Source organism: Gorilla gorilla, chromosome 1 (genome assembly GCF_029281585.2).
Source record: "Gorilla gorilla gorilla isolate KB3781 chromosome 1, NHGRI_mGorGor1-v2.1_pri, whole genome shotgun sequence".
Lineage (NCBI taxonomy): Eukaryota > Metazoa > Chordata > Mammalia > Primates > Hominidae > Gorilla > Gorilla gorilla.
This window is the reverse complement of record NC_073224.2, coordinates 230335569-230348328: the sequence shown is the minus strand read 5'-3', so window position 1 is coordinate 230348328 and position 12760 is coordinate 230335569. Positions and strand designations below refer to the sequence as shown.

At 38.6% G+C, this 12760-nt stretch overlaps 1 protein-coding gene across 15 annotated transcripts in view; it reads left to right on the top strand.

The window, feature by feature from the left end:
- The window catches only part of KIF1B (kinesin family member 1B), a 173699-nt gene that overhangs the window by 56301 nt on the left and 104638 nt on the right, over positions 1 to 12760 (top strand). For 6 of the 15 annotated variants that reach the window (XM_031010268.3, XM_031010295.3, XM_031010276.3 and 3 more), the window contains exons 6-12: positions 406 to 584; positions 1178 to 1289; positions 4525 to 4602; positions 5260 to 5325; positions 8336 to 8411; positions 9229 to 9307; positions 10887 to 11029. In XM_031010268.3, coding sequence (XP_030866128.2) covers positions 406 to 584; positions 1178 to 1289; positions 4525 to 4602; positions 5260 to 5325; positions 8336 to 8411; positions 9229 to 9307; positions 10887 to 11029 — 733 coding nt within the window. Of the gene's footprint in view, positions 1 to 405; positions 585 to 1177; positions 1290 to 4524; positions 4603 to 5259; positions 5326 to 6026; positions 6045 to 8335; positions 8412 to 9228; positions 9308 to 10886; positions 11030 to 12009; positions 12052 to 12760 lie in introns of all 15 variants that reach the window. The other 9 variants (XM_055384143.2, XM_031010270.3, XM_055384140.2 and 6 more) reach the window with 3 other exon arrangements.

The following is a 12760-nucleotide window of genomic DNA, read 5'->3' as shown; positions in this document are numbered from 1 at the left end:
TTTTTTCTGTATGTGATTTCTTTTGTTTTCTTTTTCTTTCTTTCTTTCTTTTTTTTTTATTAAGACAGAGCCTCACTCTGTCATCCAGGCTGAAGTGCAGTGGTGTGATCTTGGCTCACTCTAACCTCCACTTCCCAGGTACAGGCGATTTCTCCTGCCTTAGCCTCCCGAGTAGCTGAGACTGCAGGCATGTGCCACCATGCCTGGCTCCTTTTTGTATTTTTAGTAGAGACGGGATTTCACCATGTTGGCCAGACTGGTCTCGAACTTGTAGTTCGAGTGATCTCAAGTGATCCGCCCTCCTTGGCCTCCCAAAGTGCTGGGATTACAGGCGTGAGCCACCGCGCCCGGCTTCTGTATGTGATTTCTTTTTCTCTCTAATTCACTTTACTAATTTGTTCATAGGTGAGCTACATGGAAATTTACTGTGAAAGAGTACGAGATTTGCTGAATCCAAAAAACAAGGGTAATTTGCGTGTGCGTGAACACCCACTTCTTGGACCCTATGTGGAGGATCTGTCCAAGTTGGCAGTTACTTCCTACACAGACATTGCTGACCTCATGGATGCTGGGAACAAAGCCAGGTATGGTAGGAAATAGAGTAATGACTGAGGTCTTTGGCACCTTTTGAGGTCCTTTTTTCCCAGTTAAGGGTTTGAGGCCACATTTATAGCTATGAAAGTTGCTTTAATTGTGGAGTCCTCTGATCCTTTGACTGTGCTGTAACAGTGAGGGCTTCAGAGTGTTAAGTATCTTCTCATCTAAACAGTACATTGCTGAAACATGTTAGAGCTCTCGTTAAGTTTTACTCTTAGGTTTTGATCAAGTCATGGTAAAATGTTAGTTATCATGTATATATGTGGCTGTGGTAGTAATTGATTCTGGAATAAATGAGCACCAATAAAGAATAAAAATTAAATGCTTCATTGGTTTCTAAAGGGATAGCTGGAGTATGAAAAATGATTCTGGTGGGGTGCCTTTGGAATTGGAGAGTAACTTGATGGGCTCACAAATAAGGCAGTATTGAGAGCAATTGTGTAAGTGACAATCTTGCAATCTGTGAATAAGTTTAAGACTATTGCTTGTGATTGTTATGCTTATAATGTGGAGCCTGCTGTCCATTTCAACTCTCATCTAAGAATTCCCTTGTCACGTGGTCACCTTTATGTTTATTTAGGACAGTGGCAGCTACAAACATGAATGAAACAAGTAGCCGTTCCCACGCTGTGTTTACGATTGTTTTCACCCAGAAGAAACACGATAATGAGACCAACCTTTCCACTGAGAAGGTAGGAGAGCTTCAGTCTCTAGGCTTGAGTTGTGAAGGATGGAGATTTTGAGAAGTCCCTTTTGTTGCCCTCTGCTTTTTGTGGAAGGTTGGGTGTTGGGGGGTGCTCTTTTACTTAATGGAGGGTGTTTTATACCTCTGCTTATCATTTTTCTTCCACCCTACACCAGTTTTCTGCATAGGTTCTTAAATGAAGTTGCAAGATAGAGAATAGGGTTAAGAAAAAAACAATCCAGGACTTTGGGTCTCAAAAACTACTCAATACAAGACAGTTAAGCAGTCTTGCAGGAGAAAGTTCTTTCTTTTCTTCTTCTTGACTGAACCTTTTTATTACCTTATTAGCTGCCTTTGGTATGTGTATGCTTTTTTTTTTTTTTGAGCTATGATAATGTTATAGTGGGATTAAATGTTTAAGCAAATGATATGTTTCATTCCTGGAAAATAACTCCACAACAGTTCTGATGTTCTTCAAATACCTTTCTTTCCTTATTGATTTTTCATTTTCTATAGTGGTTAAATGTCACAGACTTTAGCGTTAGATTGCTTGCTTTGAATTCTGATTCTGCCACTCTTCAGCTGTATTACTTTGGGCAAACTACTTAACCTCTTTGTTCCTCAGTTTCCCCATCCATAACAGCCTGATAGGATTGTTAAAAGAATTAAGCGTTAATATAGGTTAAGTGCATACAATAATGTCTGGCACAGAGTAGCCACTCAATAATGTTAATTTTATTGTTATTGTTAGTAATAAAAAATTTATGTTGAATACTACTCTATCTGCATCCCTAAGAAGGATGCACCTGGATTTTTAAACTTCAAGTTAGGTTTATTGTACTGGCAATTATAAAAGATCCTTTGCCTTATAAAATGAGTACTTTAGACACCACTGTCACTAATTATTAGAATCACCTTTTATTTGTTGACTTATTTCTAGCTGAAAATGATTTTTAAAAATATACTCCTGCTGGGCCGGGTATGGTGGCTCACACCTGTAATCCTAGCACTGTGGGAGGCCAAGGCAGACAGATCAAGAGGTCAGGAGTTTGGGACCAGCCTGGCCAGCATGGTGAAACCCTGTCTCTACTAAAAATATAAAAAAATTGGCTGTGCGTGGTGGCATGTGCCTGTGGTCCCAGCTGCTCAGGAGGCTGAGGCAGGAGAATCGCTTGAACCCAGGAGGCGGAGGTTGCAGTGAGCCAAGATCGTGCCATTGCACTCCAGCATGGGTGACAGAGCGAGACTCTGTCTCAAAAAAAAAAACAAAACACTCCTGCTGGGCATGGTGGCTCACACCTGTAATCCAAGCACTTTGGGAGGCTGAGGCGGGTGGATCACCTGAGGTCAGGAGTTCAAGACCAGCCTGGTCAACATGGTGAAACCCAGTCTCTACTAAAAATACAAAAAATTAGCCGGTCATGGTGTGTGCCGGTAATCCTAGCTACTCCAGAGGCTGAGGCAGGAGAATCGCTTGAACCTGGGAGGCAGAGGTTGCAGTTGGCTGAGGTTGCACCATTGCACTTCAGCCTGGGTAACAAGAGCGAAACTTCGTCTCAAAAAATATATATATATTTCTTATATAGGTGATCAAATAACTTGTTTAGCCAGAGGTTATAATATTAGTGCTATTTATTAGTTAGTATTTATCTGAATGCCAGCAAAGAACGTTGTATGTGAAGGTGTTTTTTGCCCTTCTCCCATGATGTCGAATCTACAAAATTAATGTTAATCCCATAATCATAGCTTTCCTGGTAATTCATTTTGGATACTTTTGTCTAAACTTTCCTGAAGCTTTATTTTTTTACAGTGTTATTGAGGTATTATTGAAGTATACAGTAAATGGCACATATTTAAAGCATAAAATTTGGTCAGTTTTGACGTATTTGTATACCTGTGAAACTAGCGCCACAATCCAGATAATGATAATTTTTATTCTCAAAAGTTGCCTCATACCTCTTTGTAGTCTTTCTCTATCCCTTCTTCTGTGGCAATTCCTGGGCAATTCCGGACCTGCCCTTTTGTCACTATATATTAGTTTACATTTTCTAGAATTTTATATAAATGGAATCATAGAGTATGTACTGTTTTTTGTCTGGAGTCTTTCACTTAGCGTAGTGATTTTGAGATTCATCTATGTTGTTGTGTTTATCAGTAGTTCCTTTTCATTGTTGATGAGTATTGCATTATACAGATACACCACAGTTTATTAATTCAACTGTTGATGGACTTTTAAACTGTTGCCAGTTTTTGATTATTACAAACGAAGCTGATGTGAACATCTGTGTACAAGTCTTTGTGTGGACATTTGTTTTTGTTCTGTTGGTAAATACTTAGGAGTAGGATGATTGAGTCTTATTGTAGCTCCTTAAGAAATGTCAAGGCTGGGCATGGTGGCTCACGCCTGTACTCCCAGCACCATGGGAGGCTGAGGCGGGTGGATCACAAGGTCAGGAGTTTGAGACCAGCCTGGTCAACGTGGTGAAACCCCGTCTCTACTAAAAATACAAAAAAAATTAGCTGGGCGTGGTGGTGGGCGCCTGTAAACTCAGCTACTCGGGAGGCTGAGGTGGGAGAATCGTTTGAACCCAGGAGGTGGAGGTTGCAGTGAGCCAAGATTGCGCCACTGCATTCCAGCCTGGGTGAGAGAGCGAGACTCTGTCTCAAAAAAAAAAAAGAAAAGAAAAGAAAAGAAAAGAAATGTCAAATTGTTTTCCAAAGTGTACCATTTTACATTCCCACCAGAAATATGTGATTGTTCCAGTTGCTTAAAGCTTCACTTTTAGTAAGCCATTTAATGAGTTGATGAGTTTTATACATTTTTATAACATACTTTAGTAAATTATGTCATGTTTATCCTAAAGTTACTTCTTTTTGAACTGTGATAATTGCTATGAATTTTGTGCCTGCTCTTTTTTTTTTAATTAAAAAAAATTTTTTTTTAGAGACACAAGGGTGTTATATGTTGCCAGGCTGGAGTGCAGCAGACAGCTTTGAACTCCTGGGCTCAAAGGAGCTTCCCGAATAGCTGGGACTACAGGCATGTGCCACTGCACCTGCCGTGCGTACTGTTTAAACTAACTGATAGATGTTGTCTTGATCTTTTTGTGCCATATTTAAAAGCTCTAATACTTTTAGTTTTCTCCATACCTTAATCTTTTAAAAAGCATTCTGCCTCTAAATATTTCCTGCTTCTATCTTGCTTATTTTTGAATCGCCCCCATGTTATTGTTCTTTATCAGGTCAGTAAAATCAGCTTGGTGGATCTAGCAGGAAGTGAACGAGCTGATTCAACTGGTGCCAAAGGGACTCGATTAAAGGTATTTATTTTAGCAAATAAATGGCCTGATCAATAAATGGCCACTACGTGTTTTTGTAAATAAAATTTTATTGAAACACAGCTACACATATTTGTTTATGTATTGTCTATGGCTGCTTTTGCACTACAATGGCAGTGTTGTGACAGAGACCATATGGCCCACAAAACCTAAAATAATTTGTGTCTGTCCTTCTACGGAAAAATTTTGCTGACTCCTGATCTGTAACTTCAATGGAAGGAGAAGTTATCTAACTAAATAGGGAGCACATCATAGTCAGGGTGAGAGTTGAATTGCATTTTAAGGAACAGGCAGAATTTGGCTAGATGGAATTAAGAGATGGCAGTGGGAATAGGCTATACAAGATTCAGATGTGAGAACAGAAATTTCACGTCGATAAGTTGAGGGAAGAAGGCTGCACACATCTGTAAGCTTTTGGAGCACAAATATCTCGAAGATACTTTAGGACTGTGAGTTAGGCATGTGGTCTCAGCATGTTATTATCAAGTGGAAAAGAGGACAGATGGAGGACTAAAGGTTGTTTTTAGAACTTGTAATAAAGAAATATGCTAGCATATGGCAAATCATATTTTATGTTCTGTATGATATAGCAGTAGTAGAAATTCTTCATCATTCTTTCATATTTGGTATTTATTTTAGGAAGGAGCAAATATTAATAAGTCTCTTACAACTTTGGGCAAAGTCATTTCAGCCTTGGCCGAGGTGGTAAGTTTTATACTTCATTATAAGGGGAGTTGTGTCTGTTCAGCAAATATACTTGATGATATTTTATTATTGTTTATGAAGGCTGTCTTTTTGTGGCCCTTTTCTGTAATCTTGCCTTTCTCCTTTTAGAGCTTTTCAGATAAGATACTAGGTATAACACAGTTTGACTTTGTACTGAAAGTAAAAGATACTAAGGAGAACAAAAGTAAATATAGATCTGTAAAAACTAGAGCAAACACCGAAGGTTTGACTCATTTTTTTGAGCCTTATTTTATGTTTCTCACAAAAACCAAGTATATTTATTGTCTCTTCTTTTCCTGTATAATCTTTTCTGAGTAAGATGCAGTATCTTTTGGAGTATTTTGAGCAGTTTGGCTTTGGTGAATGCTGTTGATTTGAGGGCCAGTAGTTTTTTTTTTTCACCCAATAGTTTTGTTCTTTCCTACTCCTTTATGGTAGAACAGTAAAACTAAAACTATTTTTTTAAATTAGGGGCTTTGTTGTCTACATTATTTAAATTAGTCATTGTGTGTTCTAGCTTAGTTTAAAACCTCTTTTTAATTGCTAAGAAGAATGAAATGCTTTCTTGCTTGCCTTGGAGAAATCATAATCTATGACATGAAATTTAAACAAAATCTAATTTTCTACTTGGAGGCTTATCCTGTGTTCTTATTTTCTCCTTTAAATGCTTTCACCTGTAGGATAACTGCACTAGCAAGGTACAGTGGGGATTGGTAGAGATAAACTAGAATTGACTTTTATGTTTTAAATCCTCACCAGGATGTATGGAGGCATAAGTAGGAATGGAACCTTCAAAAATCTTTTCATCATTTGTTCTCTGGCTCTGGAATTTAGAGTGGCTGTAAATTTAGGGTGACCACAAATCATGAGGTTTCACACCAAAATTAATTTCTAGAACATGATATGCTTTGGAGAAGGAATTAAGAATAAAGGAACAAGGCCGGGCATGGTGGCTCATGCCTGTAATCCCAGCACTTTGGGAGGCCAAGGCGGGCGGATCATTTGAGGTCAGAAGTTCGAGACCAGTCTGGCCAACATGGTGAAACTCCGTCTCTACTAAAAATACAAAAATTAGCTGGGTGTGGTAGCATGTGCCCATAGTGTCACAACTATTCACGGGTTTTAAACTGAAGTTTTAGGCCTCAAGGATTACATAGTGGAGTGAAAGTTTGTTCCACTAATCTGAATGACTGAAAGGCTTAATTCTCCCTTGAGGTCTGTGCAATCTAAAATTGAACCTGCTATTGGAAATGACTTTCTGATTGGTGGATTGTGTGTCTGTGGGTAGAGTGGAATGAGATGATGTGGACATATTTAATAAGAGATGGAATTAAAATGTTTCTTGCCTACTCCCTTTCTTCCTCCTCAAAAAAAAAAAAAACAAAAACAAACAAAAAAACACCACAAGACTAGCCACTAAGAGGACAGCCATGTAGTACCCTTTTTCTGAATAGAAAAAGTGCTTGTGCAATAGTAGGATCATCCTTAGTTTAACCTTGGATTATACCAGGACTGAATTATAAAACTGCTGATTTGCTGGAGTGGTGTTTATCAGTGAGACCCTGGCTTTCTCCTTAGTAGCTTCTTTTTTTTTTTTTTGGAGACCAGGTCTCACACTGCTGCCCAGGCTGGGGTACAGTGGCACGATCTCGGCTCAGTGCAACCTCCACCTTCTGAGTTCAAGTGATTGTCCTGCCTCAGCCTCCCAAGTAGCTGAGATTACAGGTGCCCGCCACCACCCCCGGCTAATTTTTTGTATTTTTAGTAGAGATGGGGTTTCATCATGTTGGCCAGGCTGGTCTCGAACTCCTGACCTCAAGTGATCCACCCACCTCGGCCTCCCAAAGTACTGGGATTACAGGCATGAGCCACTGTGCCCGGCCTCCCCTTAATATCTTCTTAAAGTGTCACAACGCAGTAGTCAGCCAGCATATATTTGAGTAGCTGTTACCTGTAAAGCATTTGCATTAATTTTTACTTTTAGAGAATATAATTTTTTTTCATTTAAGCACTGCCTTTTCATTGGTGCTTTTTGCTTATCCTGTGGTAATAAGAAGGATCATGAAGAAAGCAGAATAAGTAGACTTAATAGAACATTCATCTTTCTAAATTACCAAATCATATCACTTTCTTAGACCTTTTTACTTTTAGTCTTTGCTTTAATAATTGGATTATTTTTGGCATAATTTCCTTTCAAAGAGACCAAATGAGTATTATTTTACAAGAGTTACTAGATTTGCAACAACCCAACCAATGACATGGTGGTTGGCCAAGTAAATTCACTAACTAGATGACTTGCTCCTACACATCCAACCTGGAGTGCACAAGATTAGTATTTTCCCCTGTGCAAAAATAAAAATTGAGGATGGGGTATTTGATGATGTTAGGGAATTATTGTTTATCTTGGTAAGTGTGATAATGGTCTTGTGGTGTTTTGTTTTGTTTTTAAAAAACATGACCTTTTCCTTCACAGTAAGAAAAAGGATAAAAAATGATATGGACAGGATATTAGGTAATAGTATTGTGTTGATGTTTAATTTTTTGAATTTGGTCATTGTTTTCTGTGTAAGAGAATGTTCTTATATTCCGAAGTGTTTAGGGGTAAATGGAGATGAGGTCTGCAACTGACTTCAAAATGGGTCAGGAAAATAAAAAGTTGTAGAAAAGTGTTTGGGGGATAATTGAAAGATGATTGGCAGAGTATTTTGGTAATGGTTGAAGCTGCACGTTGGGTATGGTAGCTCATTATACTGCTGTCTCAACTGTTGTGTATATTACACAGTTTTCAGAATAAAATGTAAAATGAAAAAATTACCTTATTGCGTGAGTTTTTGGTTTTGTGAAGAATTGAAACTATGAATGATAAACTTCCACAGTGTTGGGGTTGTACTGTAATTTAATTTACTTGGGAATTTTAGACTGATTTGCCTTTCTTGGGAATTTTTTTCCCTAACGAAAAATGCTAAGACCATTTCTTTTCCTTTAATAGAGTAAAAAGAAGAAGAAAACAGATTTTATTCCTTACAGGGATTCTGTACTTACTTGGCTCCTTCGAGAAAATTTAGGTATGTTGACCACTAGTGAAAAGTAGTTATCTTTTTAACTTTGATTATCTTTTGTGGTTAATTGTCCTGTGTCTGTTTTGGAGACAAATAATCTCTGGATATTCATGTTACTACTTGAGTGTTCCTTGCCTGCTTTCATTTTTACTCCTAATTTCAGTTGGTTGGATTCCCTTGGTTTTAAGCCAGGGTATACTCCCATATCTCATTTTCTTCAGGGCATGAACTGTGCAGTAGTTGTCCTCCAGACTCCCCATACTTGCTTCAGATTATTGCTCTTTCTTCAAAGTTATTTCAAAACTCCATGCTTCTCTGAGGTGCACAAAATTAGACATTGCCAACCCTTAATCCTCCTCATTGCTGATGTTTTCAGACCTTCAAATCACTGTTCTTCATTCACTTCTCCTACTTTTTTTTTTTTTTTGAGATGGAGTTCGCGCTGTTGCCCAGGCTGGAGTGCGGTGGTGCAATCTTGGCTCACTGCAGCCTCCGCCTCCTGGGTTCAAGCAGTTCTCCTGCCTCAGCCTCCCGAGTAGCTGGGATTACAGACACACACCACCATGCCCAGCTAATTTTTTTGTACTTTTAGTAGAGACAGGGTTTTGCCATGTTGGCCAGGCTGGTCTCGAACTCCTGACCTCAGGTGATCCGCCCACCTGGGTGAAAGAATGAGACTCCCTCTCAAAAAAAAAATAAAAGAAAGAAATTTGACATTACATTAAATCTTAGGATCTGAGATTACAATATCAGATTTGACACATTCCAGAAAATTTTTCTTCTAAAATGAGTGTGATTTGATACTCATGATTAATCTTTTTAGGTGGCAATTCTCGGACTGCAATGGTTGCTGCTCTGAGCCCCGCCGATATCAACTACGATGAGACTTTGAGCACTCTGAGGTACTTTCTTTTGATCTCAGTAACAACATAGACCACATTGCCATCAGAAGCCATTTTGTGATACCATGGATGTTTTTATGCTGTCTGGGTAGTTATTTATGTAAATAATGTTCCTTTCCTCTCATAACAGGGAAAACTTAGGGAAAAAGTGATTTGTATTATAATAGAATTTACCTCTTTATGGTTTTCAGTTTCATTGGGAAAGGTACGAACTTTTTATTTTTTTATCCCTCATGGATACCTAGATAAGGCAGGAGCTTTTTCATAGGAAAGATTTTTAAATTGCTCAAGTGAGATTTTTGGGTAACTTTTAGGTAATAGTGACATTTTCTTATTCATTTCTATAAAAAGAAGTGTCCCCCTTCTTGTGGTGTTTGTCGTTATAGAAATGCTGAAGTCGGCCAGGCGCAGTGGCCCCCACCTGTAATCCCAGCACTCTGGGTGGCCGAGGTGGGCGGATCACTTGAGGTCAGGAGTTTGAGACCAGCCTGGCCAACATGATGAAACCCCATCTCTACTAAAAATACAAAAATGAGTCGGGCGTGGTGCCATGCACCTGTAATCCTAGCTACTCAGGAGGCTGAGGCAGGAGAATTGCTTGAACCTGGGAGGCGGAGGTTGCAGTGAGCCGAGATGGCGCCACTGCACTCCAGCCTGGAGACAGAGCGAGACTCCGTCGCAAAAAAAAAAAAGAAATTCTGAAGTCATAATAAGTAATAAAATTATAGGAATATGTAGCAATATTAAAAAATTACCAACATAGCCAGGTGCAGTGGTGTGCACCTGTAGTCCTAGCTACTTGGAAAGCTGAGGCAGGAGGATCACTTGAGCACAGGAGTTTGAGGCCAGCCCAGGCAACGTAGTGAGACTCTGTCTCTTAAAAAAACAAAATAAAAAAACAATTACCAACAGAATGTTCATAAAAAGTTTTTTTTGTTTGTTAGTTTTTGTTTTTGAGTCTTGCTATGTGGCCCAAGCTGGAGTGCAGTGGCAAGATTGTAGCTCACTGCAGCCTCAGACACCTGGGCTCGTGTGATTCTCCTACTTCAGCCTCTCAAGTAGCTAAAACTATAGGCGCATGCCACTAGGCCTGGCTAATTTTTAAAAATTTCTTGTAGAGATGGGGGGTCTTGTTGCGTTACTCAGGCTGATTTCAAATTCCTGGCCTCAAGTGATCCTCCCCACTTGGCCTCCTAAAGTGTTGGGATTACAGGTGTGAGCTGCCTCCCGAGGCCTGTATTTTTTTATGTATGAGTAGGTTTCATTACTTTAGTCTGGAACTCTCTACCCTTCTTCCATGAAAGACACTTGATGTAATGGAATAAACACTGTACAGTCTCATAAGTTGGGTTTAAGTCCTCTCGCTGTTATTTCCATTGTCATCTTGGGCAAATCTCTTAAATTCATCTGAGCCTTTTTCTTCATCTTTAATAGGTACTATAAAGCTTTATACAAATGTATTATCAAGGCTCATAAAATGTAAACACTCAGGATATTTGATTTAGAGATAACAGTATGTTACTTATGAGAAGTAGAACATATGAGAAATGACAAGAACGAATTTTCTTTTTGGATCTAGATATGCAGATCGTGCAAAACAAATTAAATGCAATGCTGTTATCAATGAGGACCCCAATGCCAAACTGGTTCGTGAATTAAAGGAGGAGGTGACACGGCTGAAGGACCTTCTTCGTGCTCAGGGCCTGGGAGATATTATTGATAGTAAGTGAATTAAGGATCGTTACAAAATCTAATCCTTTCTTCTTCAGGGTTCTTATTCAGGGTTCTTATATTTAAAATAAACTTCAAGTTAAGGAGCATGATGAAGCTAAATGGTAGTGAAAATGTTTTGTTTTGTTTTGTTTTCTTTTTCCTTAAAAAACCCAGTGGAAATGATCTCTAGATTCCTTTATGTAATGTGTACCAGGCTATCCATTTGAACTCAGGAAATTAGTTTTAAATCGCAAATATGTCACTAGTATTTTTGTTAGAATTCTGTTTTAGATCAGCAGTGAAGTTTATTTGGAACGTTAAACATGTTATCACTGAGCAATTAATTACTTCATAGAAATGTTATTTGAAATTTTGAGTTTTGTTTCATGGGTTGCTCTGGATTAGTGTCGTGGCAGTAATATAAGAAACGCACCATTCAAGCCTACCTTCAGATAAGATTCACCTTTGAATGGCCCCCTCCTCCTGTAAAATGCTGGAGTGCCCCGTGCTGCCTATGAACATATGAAGGGGAAAAGTTCAATTCCTATGAAATTCAAGAACTACACTTCCAGAGAGTATTGTTTTACAATGTTGTATTAAAATTTATCTTAAAAAATCTCCGTGATGTGCCTATCCAGTGGCTTATTCAGAAGTTCTCTTAAGTGAGTAAAATGGATTATTCATATAGGAATAGACTATGGTAGAATATGGGTTAGTTTAGTAAAGCATTTATTTTTAGTGTAAAGTTAAACTTACATTCCTTGAAGTTCTAATAAGGCCTCTTCAAGTTCAAGGCCTCTTCTAGTTTAATTCTTATTGATTAGAGTCCGAGTTTAGATGAATACCGTTTGTAAAAATGATACCATATTCTTCTAAGTATTAACTTTTTCATCTCCCCAAATGCCAAAAACTGCTCTGTTCCCTCTCTTGTGTCACTGCTGAACCTGAACTTTGACCCTTCTCGTATTTTCCCTCCTGCTTACCTTCAGTTGATCCATTGATCGATGATTACTCTGGAAGTGGAAGCAAATGTGTGTATTTCACATATTGGTTATTTCCAGTACTCTGACTTGCTAATCTGCCTCTGCTGGATCAGCCTTAAAATAAGCTTTGCATGCCGGCAATCCTTACAGGGAAATCCCAGACAGAGCATAGTATAGAATCAGAAATGATCCTATTTTTGCCCTTCTTCATTTAGCAAACTAATCTTTGCTGAATTTCAGTTTGTGGCTTGAGTGAAGTTGAAAGGCTTAAGAATCTCTTGCTGCTTCTACTCTTCAGTTTTTCCCATTGTGATTCAATTAAATCCAAAAATCATAGATGATAGCAACTGACACTTACTGATTTTGCATATGCCAGGCCCTATTCTAGGCACCTTGAATATATTGTCCCTTTTAATTCTGTTAATGGCTCTGAAAATATTTTATTATGTTCCTTTTACCAATAATCATTTTTAGTCAGCAAAAGTATCTATGATTTAAGAGCTCTGTAAATGTTGGGCTAAGACTCATGAGTGCTTGTGCTAAGTTGCTTTTCTTCATAACTTGGGCCTCGGAATGATTAGATAAACGTTTTTTCCTTTTTTTTTTTTTTAGACAGTCTCACTCTTGTCACCCAAGCTGGAGTGTAATGACATGATCATGGCCCACTGTAACCCTGAACTCTTGGGCTCAAGTGATCTTTCCAGCTCAGCCTCCTGAGTATCTGAGACTACAGTTGTTCGCTGCCACACCTGGCTAA